Source organism: Microtus oregoni, unplaced genomic scaffold (genome assembly GCF_018167655.1).
Source record: "Microtus oregoni isolate MIOR12 unplaced genomic scaffold, Mior012 000046F_ref0000063, whole genome shotgun sequence".
In the NCBI taxonomy this organism is placed as follows: Eukaryota; Metazoa; Chordata; class Mammalia; order Rodentia; family Cricetidae; genus Microtus; species Microtus oregoni.
The window spans coordinates 493,726-511,091 of NW_024543220.1; the positions used below are offsets into that span (position 1 = coordinate 493,726).

At 48.4% G+C, this 17,366-nt stretch overlaps 1 protein-coding gene across 1 annotated transcript in view; it reads left to right on the forward strand.

Annotated features, from left to right (window-relative positions):
- The first annotated feature begins 1,757 nt into the window (after window positions 1-1,757).
- LOC121435528 (thromboxane-A synthase) overlaps window positions 1,758-17,366 on the forward strand; it is a 163,676-nt gene continuing 148,067 nt past the window's right edge. Inside the window, exon 1 of the mRNA XM_041634926.1 lies at window positions 1,758-1,971. Coding sequence (XP_041490860.1) covers window positions 1,883-1,971 — 89 coding nt within the window. The 5' untranslated portion in view covers window positions 1,758-1,882. The remainder of the gene's footprint in view (window positions 1,972-17,366) is intronic.

Below are 17,366 nucleotides of genomic sequence, written 5' to 3' on the forward strand. Positions count from 1 at the left end.
TTCCTGTAGGAATCCAGTGATCCGACTGTAATTCATAGCCAGGGTTGTATGGATGACTTCCACATTCTTGAATATCATCACTTGAAGAGGTTTTGAAGTCCCACACATGCCTCAGTTTATTCTACTGTAAAATGGGACTAATCCACAGGCTCGCTCCACTAAGCCTGAGCATGAAGATTGAGGAGCTGAAACACATGAAGGCTTGTGGACTGGCGCCTGGCATACAGCAGGCTCTCCCCAGCTGGCATAGCAAGGGTTGACTATTGTGCTTTATGTTCTTACCAAAGTTCCGTTCTGACTAGACAGCGCTCACACAGCCCTGAGCACCTCCACTGTACCAGACCAAGATAAAGCTCGATTTCCCCAGTACTTTTCTTTATGCCTAGGCTTTGTCCATCTCTTGTGTCACCACCCCCATCTGGAGCTTGTACTAGGAGTCTGGAAGGTAGAGGTGGTGTCTCCCACTCCCCTTTCACATCTATCCATCCAGATTTTCTGCAGTGTTCACCCCAAGTCTCGGTTCCAGCTACGCAGTCTGCACCAAGCTTTGTCTCTGGACAAAGGCGGCGAGCAGTCTCTGAAGTGACCTCTCTGCTTTTCTCTAGGACTCTTTCAGCTGTAGCTTGAAGGACCTGTGGTGAATGAGGTATGGGAATAAAGTGAGGCTTCCGGCTGTGGCACATTCACAAATGTGTGACCTCTGCAGACACCAGCTCCTTTTCTCAACTACCTCCCCAGTGGGTCTGTACTCCAGGCTCATGTACCCCATAGCCCTTAAGCGGTAGGAAGACTTCCCCACCGTCAGGCCTCCATCCGTGTCCTCTTTATACACGGCTGGTGCTCTTTCTCAGGCAAATCTCAGCCTTTAGCTTTCTCTTGAGGTTCCCCACACTATACCCCCTAGCGGGTCACCCCATGGGCTGCCTCGCAGTTCCATTTTCAGGACCTTCCCAGCATGGTTCTCCACTAGCAATTATTCCTTTATTGTATGCATGTTTACTCTTCATCCATCTGCAAAGAAAATTCTCCAGGACTGGGTGCCAGCACCATTTGTGAGTAAGGCAGACACTGGCCCCATCTACGCTGTGTGAGTGGTCCCCTCCTCATCCTGCCTCCTATCTAGTCTCAAGATGAAGCACACTGACTCATGAGCAAATAAAACCACCCAATGGCTTTTATCAGATCAGCTCAGAGCTGGAACAATCAACCCACGCACGACCGACCGTGCGAGCTTTTAGACAACCAAGAAGCCCGCCAACTCATGCTGACAGTGCCCACCCGAGGCAAGATCCGTGCTCTGTGCCTGCGCTCTGAGCATGCCTCTGAGTCAGGGGCTTCCTCTTGATGCCCAATGAACTTTGAGGTAGTTGTCTGCAAAGCAGCGTTTTCCGTGCAGCTGCTATCTGGCCCCCAGGTTCTGTGGGACATCCAGAGTGCCCGGATCGGTATCATCCCTGACTTGGCTTGACAAAAGTGTCCAGAGAGAACTCACAGAGGAGTCCTCTCCCTGAGGAATGCTTATTAGAGCAGCAGTCGATGGCTCCAACCATTTTGCTTCTCAGTGAACATGGGGCCCCCGTCTGTCTGCTGCTGTTTCCAGGGAAGCTAACATAAATGTTTATTGACAACGCAGTCATCAAGAAAATAAAGTCGCTGATTCATTGCCTTGCCCCGAAACCCGTTGTTTCTCTCACTGCTTCCTTCCTCTTTATAAAGACACACTCTGAGGGAGAGCACATTTGGGGGACCCACTGGGTGTGATGCGTCGCTGGCTACCATTTCTTTCTCTACCACCTACACACAGATCAGGACTCCCATAAGGGTAGCAGATCAACCCGATCTTTCCTCCAGAGGACCACCCCTCTGGGGTCTCAGAGAAATAATGGAAGTTTTGGGGTTTCTCGAGTGGGAACCGAGTGGCACCGTGGTGACTCTGACCCTGTCCGTGGCTCTCTTGGCCCTCCTGAAATGGTAAGTGCAGCCCACCCTAGGGACCGTGACATGGCGAGAAACGTCAGCATGGAGCCTGTGCTGCCAGGTGGGGTGTGCGGGCATTTGTTTTTCTTCTTCTTGTCTAATCTAGAGGGGGTTGAGTATTAACACCGCTTCAGAATTAAAAGCAAACAGCCAGGTTAATCTTTTGCTAAAACGCGTGAGAGCCAAGTGTCAGGAAACGCCGGTGGTTCAGCGACTGAGACGCCACACGTAATTAAGTCTGAAAGAGGGAAGGAGAAGAAAATTGCCAAGGCATTAGGCATGGCTGAAAGTGTTTCCTCAAACCCTGTCATATTGTCTCGCCTTGCTTTCTGAAACCCTTTCTTCATGTTGAGTTTACAACGGATTCGGCCCCCTGGTTCATGGCTTATTAAAGACATGTAAGCTCTTTGGCCGACAGACTCTGCAGCAAGCTGGTGACAGGGATGTCTGCAGGTTTAGGGACAAAGTGACAGAGTGAATTTTCTAATTTTCTGCTATGTTATGGAAGTGAATACGTTCCAAACGAGGTGCGCAGCACAGTGCCCAGGAAGCTGGAGGTCCTGAAAGAATCTTAAACTTGAGCTCCACCGCCACTCCCCTGCGGGTCTGTTAATTCAACAGCCGATTTCTTAATCTGGCCCTAGTGATGTCTGTAAAAGAAAGGCCTCACAAAGAGCTGTGTTTGTGTCTGCCTGGCCTGTCAGCTACCCTCCTTAGCATTGCCTCTGTATTCCCAACCACCTGGATTTTGCTCTCTCTGGGTTTTAAGGGGAAAGTGGAAAAAATAATAGAGCTGGAAGAGAGTTTGAATTTATGTTTCTAGGGGTAATAAAGCCTCCTGTAGATTAATAACTGGGAAGGCACTTTGAAAAACATCAAGCATTATGCAAATGTGAGGTATTATTCTTCTGGAATTTGCATAGCCGAAAGTGGAATGCGCGTTTGATGTTCTCTGATGATGAAATGACTTCTTGGAAATTGGCTCTGAAACCCGGCTTCAATCCCAGTGCTCTTTTGCTTTTTAACTGGTTTAATTATTTTTTGAACTTTTCTGTCTCAGCATGGCTTATCTGGCGCGGAAACCAGCCACACGTACAGACAAGAGCAAATGGTAGCCACTCGCCCCCAAGCCTAAGCATCCTCTTCGGTGTGATCTCCTGCTCTGTGGAATCAAACCCACAGTTTATGACATACAGTAGGAGCATACTAGATGCCAGCCGCCGTGATAGACTCCTGCCTGTGTAACCTAAAAGCAGAGAAAACATGATTGGGTCCGGGGAAGATAGCTCAGAGCACATGGATAGCATGTGGGGTGTCCTAGATTTGAACCCCACACTGTAAAAGAAAAGTCCTTAGTGGATGGCTTTATGCATACTCTCATTTCTTACTATCGTTCTGATTATGGGCTGGGGGAGGGGGCGGCAGAATCCCTGGCGCTACCTAAATACTGGGTGTGGTGGCATAAATCTGTAACCCCCGATCTGGGGAGGTCGAGGCAGGAGGATGAGAAGTTCAAGGTCATCCTTAACCAACCCAGACCGCCTAAGATCTTGTCTCAAAAAAAAAAAAAAAAGAAATGTTTATTAATGCGACTTTCTCTTCATCGGCTGTGTTCTGTGGCACTCAAATCCTGACCCACGTGAGTCGTCCAGGTGGTCCTGCAGCATTAGTGCCTCCCTGCACACACTTCTGCATTCCCTCTCAGTGTCTTTCTCATTTCTGTATTCCAAACTCTCAGCTCTGCGTCTGACATATAGCATGGCCTCGATAAATGTTTGATGGGCGAAGTGAGCGGGCCGCATATGTTACCATTGCTCTGATGGTGGAGAGGGCCCGTGTCCTGCCTGATAAGCGGCATAGCTGGGTGTTCCCAATCAGCTTTCTGCAGAGACTCATGGCCACACCATCCGGCACGGCAGCTGTGTGTGTAATCTATTCCCAGGCCCTATTAATAGCTGGGTTCAAAGACGCGGGGTGAAGACGGAGGCGCAGAGCACAGGTGGTGAATGGGAAGTAAGAGTTTAGCTTCCATTTGTTATCACAGAAATATTTATCGACCTGTTAATGTGTGCTAGCATGGTGGGAGGCCCTAGCAGAAGGTCAGGGGAATGGGAGATCTGGATCCAACGAGTCAGGGAGGGGGCAACATGGTGTGGTGGAGGTGGGGTGGGGGTTGAGCTCAGTGTCTACAAAGGTGAAAGTCGCTGGGGAGGAAGGTAGCCCCCAGTTTGATTTGGGCGAGGCTTCCAACCCTCTGGCTACATCTCCTGTGAGCATCTATGTATATATGGGGGTTGTGTCCCAAGGAGAGGGGATCAAAGGTCAGGAATTTGAGGTACAGAGAGACCCTCATGGTACCCAAGAGCAATTGTAGAGAGTGCTGTGGTCTAGTGGGAATCTACCAAGGGTATCCACCTTTTGATATTGGCACCCAACATCGTCATCTGTAAAGTTCACAGCTGAGAACTATGCAACCGAGTTACAAAAGAAAACCACACACACACACACACACACACGCACGCACGCACACACACCTCATGTTTTAAGTAAGTTCAAGTCAGGTGGTACTGGCCCATGCCTTTAATCCCAACACTCCGGTTGTAGAGGCAGGCAGGGCTCTGTGAGTTCGAGGTCAGTCTGGTCTATAAGAGCTAGTTCCAGGACAACTCAGTGAAACCCTGGCTGGAAATAAACCAACAAATAAATAAATAATTTAAGTAAGTTTAAGATTTTGTGTTGGGCTGAATTCATGAATTCATGGATATCCTTGGTTAAGTGTGTCCTGTGGAATGTCGTTTGGAGGCACCGACCTGACCTCCTTTAGGTGTTCCCTCTGACCAGTCCAGGGGACACTGAAATGGGCAGCCTATGTGCAGAGCAGATAGAGGCACCAGGGACCCCAAGGTTGCATCATGTCACCTCCAGTCTGTGAATTCTTCAAGGCTTGTGCAGGATCTCCGTTCTCATTGCAATTCTGGAAGCATGGAGCTCGTGGCAGAGGACTCTGCTAATGTCTGGCTGAATGAGGTCAACTTGACAAGTCTATATTCATCAGCTCCAGATTCCCGGAGTGGCCTCTGTCGCTTCAGCCACTCCACCTCTCCAGTCTCTCCCGACAGTCTGCACACTGGTCACACTCAACTGTGCAGTGCTGCAAATGGCAGCACCCTTTCCTCTGCTCTTTCCTTCAACACAGCTCAGGGGTGTGATCCTGGCGGAGCATCCCTCCAAGTCACTGAGAAGCCCACCTCTGCCTGCTTCCTCTTTCACTCCCAATGCCTGGCACATAGATGTCTGATAAACACTGGCAGGAGGCCCCGAGTCTACTTTTGACTTTTGTTAGACTTCATGGTTGCACAGAAATCCAAACCTTCTGCCACGAGTCTCATTTGCTTCCTGAAGATCTCGTGTGTGTGGTGTGAGGCAGCTTGGTGCCTGCCTTTATAATTATTGCAGCTCGACTGTTTCTACTGCCCTGCTCACCTTGTATAGCCAAGACGAGGGTACATTGTCTTCTTATATTATTCCCTACCTTATTTATTGAGACAGGGTCCCTTACTGAGCCTGAAGCCCACTGATTCTGCCATACCTGTTTGCTTACATCCGATGCTAGGGATCCAAACACAGGCCTTCATGCTTTGCCCACGGAGCCATTGTCTTATCCGCATCAGATGAGAGCTCCCTTGTCATCTGGTAGTACAGCTGAGTGGCAGAGCGCTTGCGTGGCATAAATAAAACCCTGGGTTTCATACCCAGCTCCGAGACGGGTGTGGGGGAGAGACATCACTTTTCTGAATAGAATTGTTTGAAACTCTTACTCCAAGAAGTAAGCTGAGTTGAATATTGCACCCTTAAGTACTAGTGTGTTTCAACTTTCAAGCAATGCCTGAGGTCTGGCAGCTGGATTCCTGGGGTAGATAAAGATGTCTTTATCCTGTTAGAAAGAGTGTGAGGAAATATTAATAATAGGTTTCTTTCAGTGGTGGGGTTAGGGGAGATTTTTTTTCTTCTTTTAGCCTTTCTATAGCTTTCCTATTTCTTTAAGGAGTGTGAATACTTAGCAAAAAAAGAAAGAGTAATTTTGCCTTTAAAAAATGTAGAATTGGAAAATTCTACGTTCAACAAGTACAGGGCACACAGAAAGAAACTGTGTACTTTGGGCACGGAGGTTTGGAACCTGAAGTGTCACAGTTTGGGGGGGGGGGATTGGAAGGGTGGTGTGATCAGGTGTGATCAGCATGGAAGGCGGTATGAAGATGGCAGGCAGCACAAGCCCTCAAATATGAACATGGCGAAGGGGAGGGGTCTATCTTGGGTAGGTGGAAGGGCTTTTAATGCCAGGTTTAAAACTCTGGTTTCAGGCCCAGAGGTGTGAGTTGGTTCAACATTTACATAGGAATCTGAGTGAGGTGGTGTGCTGATAAGTGCTTCTAAGTCTAGTTTCAATTAAAATGTGTTTGAGGATTATTAGGATTTGAGATTATCGTGGAACACCCCACCCATGTGCGCAGAAGTTTCTCAGAAGAGAGCTTGCTTTCTGTATGGGAGACCGAGTTCCATTTCTAGGGCCTTATCTACTTCCAGGACATATTTAAGATAAACCACTGGGGTAGAATGTGGCTGCCAGATAAGCCCAGAGCATGGCAGAACAAGAAAAATATTTCAGTCAGCCCTCTATATGGGCCTGTATTCATGGATTCAACCGACCCCAGGTTAAAATACAAAAACAAATGTGGTAGAAAGTCCCAAAAAAAAAAAAAGTGCTGGGAGATGGCTCAGGGGTTGAGCCTATGGTGCTTCACCTCTACTGAACATGTGTGGATTTTCCCTCGCCATCATTCCCGGAACAATACAGCATAGTGTTTACTTAGCACGTCCACTTGTCGCCGTGGCTACTCTAAGTCATCTAGAGGTGATTGAAAGCACAGAGGGGAATGTGTGTATACAAAGCCTGAATCATTTTCTGTAAGGGACCAAAGAATCTTGTGTTTTGATGTCTGTTGGGGGTCTTGAAAATTAGGCCATGTGGACACCAAGGGACACTTGTGTTTTCTGATACAATCGAAGATAGAGGAAAAAGTGCCCAGGATCACAAAGTCGGTATTCACGGGCTGAAGAGCAGTTTGTTTGCCATTCCTGGGTTTTTGTTTCTGACAATATTTGGAATGTTAGATCTGAGGTAGGCCTGCCTTTCTGGGAGATTCACAGAAGATCAAAGGCCTTGGAAAATGCCGCAGGAAAGAAGCCTATTCAACTTCATTCTCTTTGGCATTCCCACCTTTATTTGACGGAGTGATGCTGTGTCAGCCATGGTGGGAGGGAAGTCAAGCCCTTTCCCTGGGAAAGACAGCTGGATGCATCCACAGGCTGGTGAAAAGGAAAGACTGCTACTGAGGGGCTGAAAGAGTCAAGCTACCCTTTTGAGACCCTCAGGTTCCAAGGGTGGATGTGTTGTTCCCTATGGGACAAGAAAGCTAGGGAGCCTAGTGGCAAAATTAGGGCTCACAATGAGTTCTGGCTCAAAGTTCAACATCAGAGGAGTGGCAAGCAGCACATTGGTTCGGTCGGGTGGCAGGAATGCTGCTCTGGGCTTGAGTCAGTGCCCTTGCCATCCCAGGCACTTGGGCACAGTGTAGGCATCAGCAAAGATGGCCGCAGACCCTTCTGGACCTGGACGGCTTTGGCATTGTTCAGTGTAGGGCTATGTGGACCTAGATACTCTGCTACTGAAAGGTTGGCTAAACCCCAAATTATCTACAAATGGTGATTTTTCCTTTTGTCTGGACATCCTACTCATTCTAAGTGGCAGCCCCAGGACCTGACAGAGTGCCCCAGAAGCCTGGAAGTACACCCCAGAAACAGTGTGGGGGCCCTCACTGGAGCCTTGTGAATGACTCTTGTTTCTCCTCTCCCAGTCTCAGTCCTTCAGCCCTTGCTTTTGTTTTTAATTTTTCCTTTCTGTTTTTGCATGTTTTGTGCATATATGTCTACTACCTGCATGCAGTACCTGAGGAGGCCAGAAGAGGGAGTCAGATACCCTGGGACTTGAGTTATGGAAGGTTGGGAGTGACCATGTGGATGCTGGGAATTGAGCCACAGTCCTTTGGAAGAGCAGCCAGTGCTCTTAACAACGGATGCCTCTCTATGAACCCTTAACCTTTAGCCTTTGTTTTTATTGCTGATTTTTTTTTAATTTTTATTTGCAGAGACAGGTTCTCACTACATAACCCTGGTTGGCCTGGAACTGGCAATTAGATTAAGCTGACCTCAGACTCATACAGATTCCTCTGCCTTTCCCTCCTGAGTTCTGGGATTACCAGCATCACACACTTCCACGTGTGACCTGTTTTTGTTCTTTCGAGACAGGGTCTCATATAGCTCATGCTGGCCTCTAATTCACTACGTCGTCAAGGATGACCTGAAACTTCTGATCCTCCAACCTCCGTCTTTTGAGGATGACAGCTGTGTACCGCTATGCCTGGCTTTAAACAGTCTTGGGGATCAAACCTAGGACCTCGTGCGTGCTAAGTAAGCACTCTCTCAGCTAAGCTACGTCTCCAGCCCTGTCAGCCTCTCTGAGACTCGACTTCGCCAGCAGATGGGCCTTTAGCTGGGGCTTGATGCTCAGGGAAGAACACAGTGGGCAGTTTAGGCGAGGGGGACTATCTCAGGCGGGGAAGGATCCCAGGCAAAGGCCCATTAGAGGTGGTAACTTCCGGAGAACAGCACATTAAGAGTGTGAATAATAGACACTTTAGAAATACGTTTCAAAGGCCGTGGATAATTCCCAGTGCCTCGGAGCCCCTAGAGAAGAATGCGCGCTGCTCCCTGTTTTTGCTTTTTTTGCATTTTTGCTTGGAATACAATGGGTACTTCAGTTTAATAAGGCACTGGTGAGTGTGGAGAGAAAAACCACGCCTGCTCACGAGAACTAGGTCTGCGCTTCCTCCAGGACTATTTCCACAGAATATTACGGGTTTTTTTTTGGGGGGGGGGTTTGTTTTGTTTTCTCTTTTCAATAGTCATGCACAGTGTCTCTGTCCTTCTCACTTTATTGATTTTCCAGAGCTAGAGTGCGAGGTGTGACTGTAAAGCAACGTGACTGATTATTTTAGCATGCGCACCAGAAGTTATGCAGCCAGATGTATTTTATGACCTTCAAAGGCATTTTTCTGATAGGCTGAGCCCTTGCGGCAGATCCAACCCATCAGGAACTGTGTCCTGAGGACACAGGGTGTCTAGATGTGGGCTCGGGAAGCCCCTGGGCACAGTGTCTTTGTTGAGAGAGGATTGGTCCTTAAAAATAGCTCCCAATTTGGCAAATAGGTGATTAAGCTGGCTAATAGTATTTGCTATCTGAATAAAAGGTGATTATAAACAATAAAGCTTCTGGGCACTATTTGTTCATCCAGGCAAATGAACCAGTTGTGGAAGACTTTGAATTCTGCCCGAAGGCTGAATTCATTGGGCAGATGATTGTTGTTGTGGGTTTTTGTGGTTTTAGTTTTTAAGAAAACTGTGGCCATATTCTCGTTCCTTATGGTCATTCCTTCTCTCTGTGTGTCTGATTGTTCTTGTATGTGCACATTAGCATGTGTGTGCACACACATGTGGGCATAGAAGCCAAAGATCAAAATCAGGTGTTTTCTACAATTGTTAATCTGCCTTCATTAAAAAAAGAAAATTATGTGTATGAACAAGTGTCTGGGTGGGAGTGGCAGATGCCCTTAGAGGCCAGAAGAGGACATTGGATTCCCTGGAGCCGGAGTTACAGGCAGCAGTAGGTTTCAGATGTGGGTAACAGGAATAAAACCGGGGTCCTCTGCAAGAGCAATATATGCTCGGAACTGCTGAGCCATCTCTCCAGCCTTTCTATCTTTTTTTTCTCTTTTGAGACAAGAATCTGGAGCTTGGGGGCTGGAGAGATGGCTCAGAGGTTAAGAGCATTGCCTGCTCTTTCGAAGGTCCTGAGTTCAATTCCCAGCAACCACATGGTGGCTCACAACCATCTATAATGGGGTCTGGTGCCTACAAGCATACACACAGACAGAATATTGTATACATAATAAATAAATAAATACTTAAAAAAAGCAGTTTGTCCAGGCTGCTGCTAAAACTAAAAAAAATTAAAAAAAAAAAAGAAGAACCTGGAGCGCATGGTTGGGTAGGTTGGATAGCCAGAAAGTACCAGGGATCCCCTGTCCCTGCTTCCCCCCGTGCTGGGGTTCTAGGCACACACCGGCATGTCTGGCCTTTTACATAGGTGCTGGGAATCTAGATTCAGGTCTTCATGCTGTGTGGGATGCACTTTCCTGACAATGTCCTGTCCTTCCTTTCCTTATCTAGAAAGGGATTTGGGCTTCTGGTGGCATCTAGCCTTGAAGCAGGGGTGTCAGTTGCTTTTATGTTGTATGACCACCCCACTTAAGGGGTGGGGAGGTTTACTTCAGTTCAGGGTGGCCCCGGGACACCTCACCCTATGGTGATAGGAGCTTGCAACATGGCCACTTACCATCTTTGTGGATCAGTAAGCTGAAACCCAGGCCAGAAGCTGAAGGGGCTATTACCTTCCATGTTCACCCCCAGCAACCTACTTCTGTTAGCTAGGCCACAGTCCCAAAGGGTCTACAAGTATCCAGAATAGTGCCCACACTGGAGACCAGGTATTCAAACACACTAGCTGTGGGAGTCATTTCTCATTAAGAGCATATCAGGCAGAAATGAAACAAGAATCTCACTTCTTACAGCAATGAAGCAAGTGTCAGTTTTATGCCTGTGCCTCCCTGAGCTACTCAGGTACCTGCTTGACTCTGCTGAGGAGGAAGTGGGAGTGGCTTTCCCAGAATGCTACTGAGTGTTCCCTTCCCCCATCCCCAGATACCCCAAGAGCAAACAAATGGGCTACCCTTTGCTATTTAAGGTATTTAAGGTACGTACTCATCTTTGGGGATCCCTGTAGTCTTCCAGGGACTTGTTCCTTGTGGCAGGGATAACTTGAAGGAAAAGTGTCTTTGGGGAGCCAAGAGATAAAGGGCAGATGATCACATGGTCATCGTCTCAGTTACTGGAGGCCTCATGGCTTCTGGCTCATCAGAAATGTGTGATATTGTACAACTTCCTGGTAGAAGGGGTGAGGAGGACTATGGATTCAGGGTTCCTCTAGAACTGGCATTTTTGGTTTGTCACCAACTTAAGCAGAGTCCAGCTCCAGGCCATACTGATGAGCTACCCCACCCCTCTTAGACAGCCTCACACCAAGACAAGCTTCTGAAGCTTCATTTCCAGGGACGGCCGGCTCCTGAAGGAAGTCCCACCCCCCATTTTTCAAAGGATTTGGGAAAATGGTATCAGAGGCGATCCAAAAAGCTAAGCCAGCCTCCTAGAAACAGGGGCTTCTCCTCCACCCAAACCGTCCTTCCTGAGGCTGGCACAGACATCCTGGGGAGAGAGCCAGAGAGGGCCAGCATTGCAACACACCACACCAGCAACTCCACATTCTGCTCAGAGAGTGCCTTAAACTCTTTCTGTCCTACTCTTCCGCCTGGCACACAGCACCTTCCTCTCTCACAAGCCCTCTTGCCAGAAAGTCTCCCCTGGCTGTTACATTACATCCTGTCTACCCTTCAAAAGCCTGCCTTAGAGTTCTTCTTCCATGGAGGACCCTTCAACCAGGCCAGTGTGCAACGAGCCTTGTCTTTCTGCCCCTTCCCTCTAAGTGCTACAACATTATCGTGTTGCAAGTACCTATCCTGTCTTCCTGACCGTATGTCCTGATGGAAGCATCTGAGTTAAAGTCACAAGTGTCCCGTAGCTGCTCAGCAGTCACCATTCTGGTGCCCAACTAGCTATTACAGCACCATTGCTTCATGGGATACTGTTACAGATATGGCCGAATGTGCACGTGCGTGTGCAAGGGAGGGCGGGATGAGTTTCCCTCCCGTGGGCCCACGGACGCCACTGCATCTCCAGCACCTGGCAAAAGGCCTTGCTTGTGACTTCTATTCGAAAGAGTAAGTTCTCTGTTCATTCAAGCAGTGAAGGGTTTTCTCGACTATGTCCTGGTCTGCCTCGTGGCTATGCTGTGGGCAGGGGTCCCATGAACTCAGGGAGGTAAAGCATTTGAAATGAGAGAACAAGACTAGGGAAGATGGGATGGGATGCATATGTGGTGGTAGGGGTGTTGCGTGGTAGAGCATCCCAACCCCTGGGGCGGGGAGAAGAAGCACGTGACCACCTGTAGAGTGGGAGCAAAGAGCAGGCCTTGTTCTGCCTTGTCCTATTGATCACCAGCCCCATAGTGTAGAGCATCGGCATCTAGACTCTTCCCCAGCATCCACTGTTGATACGATTGTCCCCATAGGTCCAGTGCTCCATTGTCCCTACCACAATGTGTGTTTATGTAGGGATTGATTGATCTCGCCCATTGTAATTATTTAGCCACAAACCAATTGGAAGCCCTGCCAACGAGCAGAACTGATCAATGAGATAGTCAGCATCTGTGGGCCCAAGTTATCATTCTGCTCCAGAGCAAAAAGACTTGACATTTCAGCTACCCTGCACCCTCTTATTGTCAATAAATGCACAATTTACATTAGACTCCCTGAGACGGGGAAAATACTGCACACACCACTCTCCCACCTTCACAAATCAATAGGCAGTGGACCACGGGCTGCAGAGCGCCGAGGAGGGACTACAATCCGTTACACACCTCACCTCTCTCTGAGCACACAGGCAACGGGGCACTTTAGCAACCGCATCCCCTGGCAGGAGGGACTGCGAAGGTCAAGGGTGAGAAGCTCTCAGGAAAAGCGTCGTGCGCTGGGAATCAGCCAGACCTTTCATTTAGGGACCAACGATTTCCTGCAGAGTGATGTTGGGCAGGTCACATTTCCTTTCTCGTTTCCTGTGGGTAAGGGAAGGTCAACAGCCCCCCACTTCTCTGCACACACACAAACTTCCACCTTGCCGCGCATGGCTCTTTGGGACTCTGTCTTGGTGTCCCCCCCCACCCCCCACCCCGCGTCTCACATCCCTACAGCCAGTCTACATTCCTAGGTGGCCCTGGACCCTGTCCCTTTTCTATCTGCTCCCCTAAGGCTGAAGACGCCTAGAGAATCTGAGGCTGGGAGCCTCCCTGTTTGCCCTGTCCCCAGTTCCTCAAATTCACTCTATACCTATAGTCAGGAGACCCCACAAGTAGCTAACTGCACCCCAGTGTGAAAAATAAGCCTTCCTTGGGCCTCCTTCCCTCAAATCAGCTCCTCCTGGCTCAGCTCACGAGGGCTCTTGGGGACCTGTCCTTGCCGGTGCCTCTCCTGTCACCTCTCAGCTGTCCCCCTTTTGTCCCCAGTTCCTCTGTGTGCGGCTGCTCACTGCCTAGTTCCCCTTGTTTGTGGGAAGTTGGCTTCCTTTCTCAGCTGACAGCTTCATCCTTTGCATCCCTAGGCTCTCCTCACACCTGTTACCTTCTCTCTTCCTGATCACCCAGCAGCTTCCCCACCTGAAGGTGGGTCCCCCAAGGGCAGGGGCAGGTATAACTCACTTTAGTTGGAATTCTCAGTATTCGGCCCAAGCACTCAATACCCTCCTATTGGGCACTAGGCACTCAGTGACCTGATCGACTGTGCTGAACAAAAAGACACAACCTATAGGACTTTGTGGGGCACAAACGAACACCCAGAACACTCAGTGCACTGTTCTTTGACACTGTGACTGTCACCTTAGGGAGCCACCACCCTCATCTGTTACAATCGTAAAAAATTTTCTTTGTAAGCCGTGCTGTACTGTAGTGTGGGTTAAAGTTCATCTCTGTCCTGTTGACTAGAGCAAAGATGTGAAGCACCGCCAAGTGGGCAGCTGAGCCCACTCAGGGAAACAATACACTCTCAAGACATTGGTAGCTTGCCAGTCCACAGACACCTTACTCGTGTCTGCCTCTCCCACTTTCTATGTTGGCTCAGAGCTTGGACTTTGTGATGACCTGGGTTCAAATTCTGACTGACCTTGACCTTAAGACCTTAAACAAGCTAGGTAAGATACTGTGCCTCAATTTACCCAAGTGTAAAATGTGTGTGCACATACACACACACACACGCACGGGAAGGCAGGCAGTATAGGGGTGCCGTGGGTAATTTTACCACCGCCAGAGTGCCACAGCCAGCTTCGGACCTCAGACCTATGATTTTCCATATGATGCAGCGGAGGTGGCCATACTTTCTTTGAAAGTGGGGGCATTTTGAACAGTTTTCTCACTACAGCAACATAAACTGTTGTTAACCCATTGGTGTTGATGCTTCGTCCCTAACAGCTCTTACTTCAGAATCTCTTTCTTGAAAAACTGCTTTGTAAAACAACCCCTAACTCCGTCCACTTCCCAGAAAATGTTCACGTTTTCCCATGCCACCACTGCCATTTATCTGTCTTGAAGGGAAGAGCGCTATCTCTTTCCGTGTGGTTGCTGGTTTCCTTGCCTTTGGGTTTGAGAACTTAAAGTGTAAATGACGTGTGGCAAATTGGCACATAAACCCTGTGGAGCCTTCCTCCTTCCTCTCCTGACTGTAGGCACTGCGTTTCCTGCTCACTGCAGCCCCACTGCAGCCCTAACTCTCTCGGTCCTTTACCGCGCTACCAAGTGAATAATGCAGTTAGCTAGCCACTAAACTAACCAACCAACCAGTAAACTAACCAAATAATAAGCCAGCTAACCAAAGTACCCACCACCCACCACTTACCCCTCTCTTCCTTGACTATAAGGTCTATCTGCCACCACTCTGTTCTTTCTCCCTATGCCAGCGAGGGCTCGAGAGAACCCCACACTTCCCAACTTGCCTTCCAGCTCTTGGAGTAGTTTGGTTTCTGTTTGCTATGATAAAACATTGACCAAAAGCAACCTGGGGAAGGAAGGGGTTTGTTTGACTTATAGGTTACAGCCCATCATGAAAGGAAGTCAGGGCAGGAATGGAGGCAGGAACAGAATCAGAGTGTTGCTTACTGGCTTGCTTTCCATGGCTTGCTCAGCCAGGTTTCCCATACTATTCGCGACCACCAGCAGGCTTGGCATCACCCACAGTGGGCTCGGCCCTCTTACATCAATCCTAATCAAAGAAGTCTCCACAGGCTTCAGTGGTGCTGGCCTCTTGTTAATAACAGGTGACTCTTCTGCCCCAGCTGCCCAGAAGTGGCTGATTATTAATCAGACTATACCACCAAATAGCCCTGCAAGTCTTTTAAAGACTCAAATTTCCCTCTGAAACCTCACAAACCAGGCTGCATCGCCTGCACCACTTCCAGCGTGAGTTTACAAACTCCCACAGAACTCTGAGCAGCGGACAGCTTTCCCAGCCCAGAGTTCTGGACTCCTTCCACAGTCCTGCCCGAAAGAATGTGGTCATACCTTACGATCCTGGTACCGACTTCTGTGTGAGTTACTTTCTGTTGCTACGGTAAAACACCATGACCAAAAACTAAGTTCATTTTGGTATATAGTTCTCGAAGGATGAGAGTCCGTCATGGTTGGGAGAGAACAGCAGGCTTGGCAGCTGGAGCAGGAAGCTGAGAGTTCAAATCTTCCATAAACAGGAAATGGTGAAAGCAAACAGGAAGTGGTGAGAGATAATAAACATTTAAAGCCAGACCCCAGTGTTGTGCTTCTTCTAGCAAGGCTCCACCTTCTACAGGTTCCACAGCCTCCCCAAGCAGAGCCACCAAGTGCCAAGATCCCCAAGCCTATGGGGGACATTCAAACCAGCCCAGCTCTGCAGGGGCTCCAGAGACTTTCTCACCATAACAGCTCACCATATATTCAAGGTTTTGTTTGTTTCTTTTATGTGCATTGGTGTGAGAATGTCAGATCCTCTAGAACTGCATTTATAGACAATTGTGAGCCGCCATGTGGGGGCTGGGAATTGAATCTAGGTCCTCTGGAAGAACAACCAGTGCTTTTAACCATTGAGCCATCTCTCCAGCCCTCATGTCCCAAGTTCTTAACCTCAATTAAAATATTCCAGTCCTTCTCTACCTCTAGCGTCTGCAGTCTTAATCCATGACACATTTAGTCTCTGGTACTGCTGGACATGTGTCATAGCCATTATTTATCACGGTCATTATTTGTGCATCATGAGTAAAAAGGCTCTGCTTACTGAGTTTTGATCCAGTGGTCTGATTTTATAGATGCAGAAATGAAGGTTCAGGGAAATTAAGTGAATGTAGCTATATCAGTCAGCTATTGCTGTGTAACAAACCACCCCAAACTCAGTCACTAACAATTACTCTTCATCTTTTAAAGATTTTATGTATTTATTATGTGCACAGTGTTTGTTTGCATGTTTGCCCACAGGCCAGAAGAAGGCATCAGATCTCATTACAGATGGTTGTGAGTCACCACGTCGTTGTTGGGAATTGAACTCAGGACCATTGGAAGAGCCGCCAGTGCTCTTAACCTCTGAACCATTTCTCCAGCTCTACATTTAGTTTTCCCGTGGTCTATGGCTCAGCTGAAGTGGCTGAGAGTGGGTTTGTGTCTGCTCCTTGTGGTTGTCACAGCTGAGGCTTGAGGAAGCTCTGTTCTGGATCATCACAAAAACGCGGAACACAGAAGAGGAAATAGCAACACTCCGGTTGACTCAGCAAGTTGCAAATTGAATTCTAATTTGAATGGATTGAGGAAGAAGACCACAGGCCTGTAGTGGAAGGTACTGATCTGGCCCGAGCCAAGAATGCTGCTGTGTAATTTTGATACAGAAAATTCTTGAAGAATTGACAGACTTCAGTTGCCCCACATTCCAAGTCCAAGAGCAGACGTTTTGAGTGTTATTTCTGGCAAAACAACAACAACCAAAAAATAAAACAAAATAAAGCAAACAAACAACAAAGGCCACTTAAGGCTAAGGCACTTTTGGATTTTTATTAGAAGTGAAAACAGTGAATCTAAGTAAACCAGACACCAAGGAGGACTCTGCCAGCTGAGACAGTGACGGGGGATCATGGAGGTTCTTGCTGTGAAGAGATGAGCTGGCAGCAAGAGTTCCTGAAGTATAGTCCAGAATTCAGTGTAGGACTTAGACTGGACCTGGGCCTAGGAATTTCCAGCCAGACAAAGGACTGAGGACAGGGCCTGGCTGATGGTGGAGGGGGCACACTTTCAGGGAAGCTGAGTTCTCAGTTCCAGTCTGGGACAGCAGGGTGAGGGAAAGGGTGTCTGAAGGTAGAGCACCTGAGGAGACCTGGGTGCAGCCGTGTTTTGAAACGGCAGCCGGTGCAGACCCTTGCGGACTGTGAGCTGTGGTAGAGGACATGTTCCTTTATCTGTCAGGCAGAAAATGTTGGATGCCAGAACTGGCTGAAATACAAAGTGCCAGAGATGTTTCCATAATCTCGTGGGTGCTAGAGCA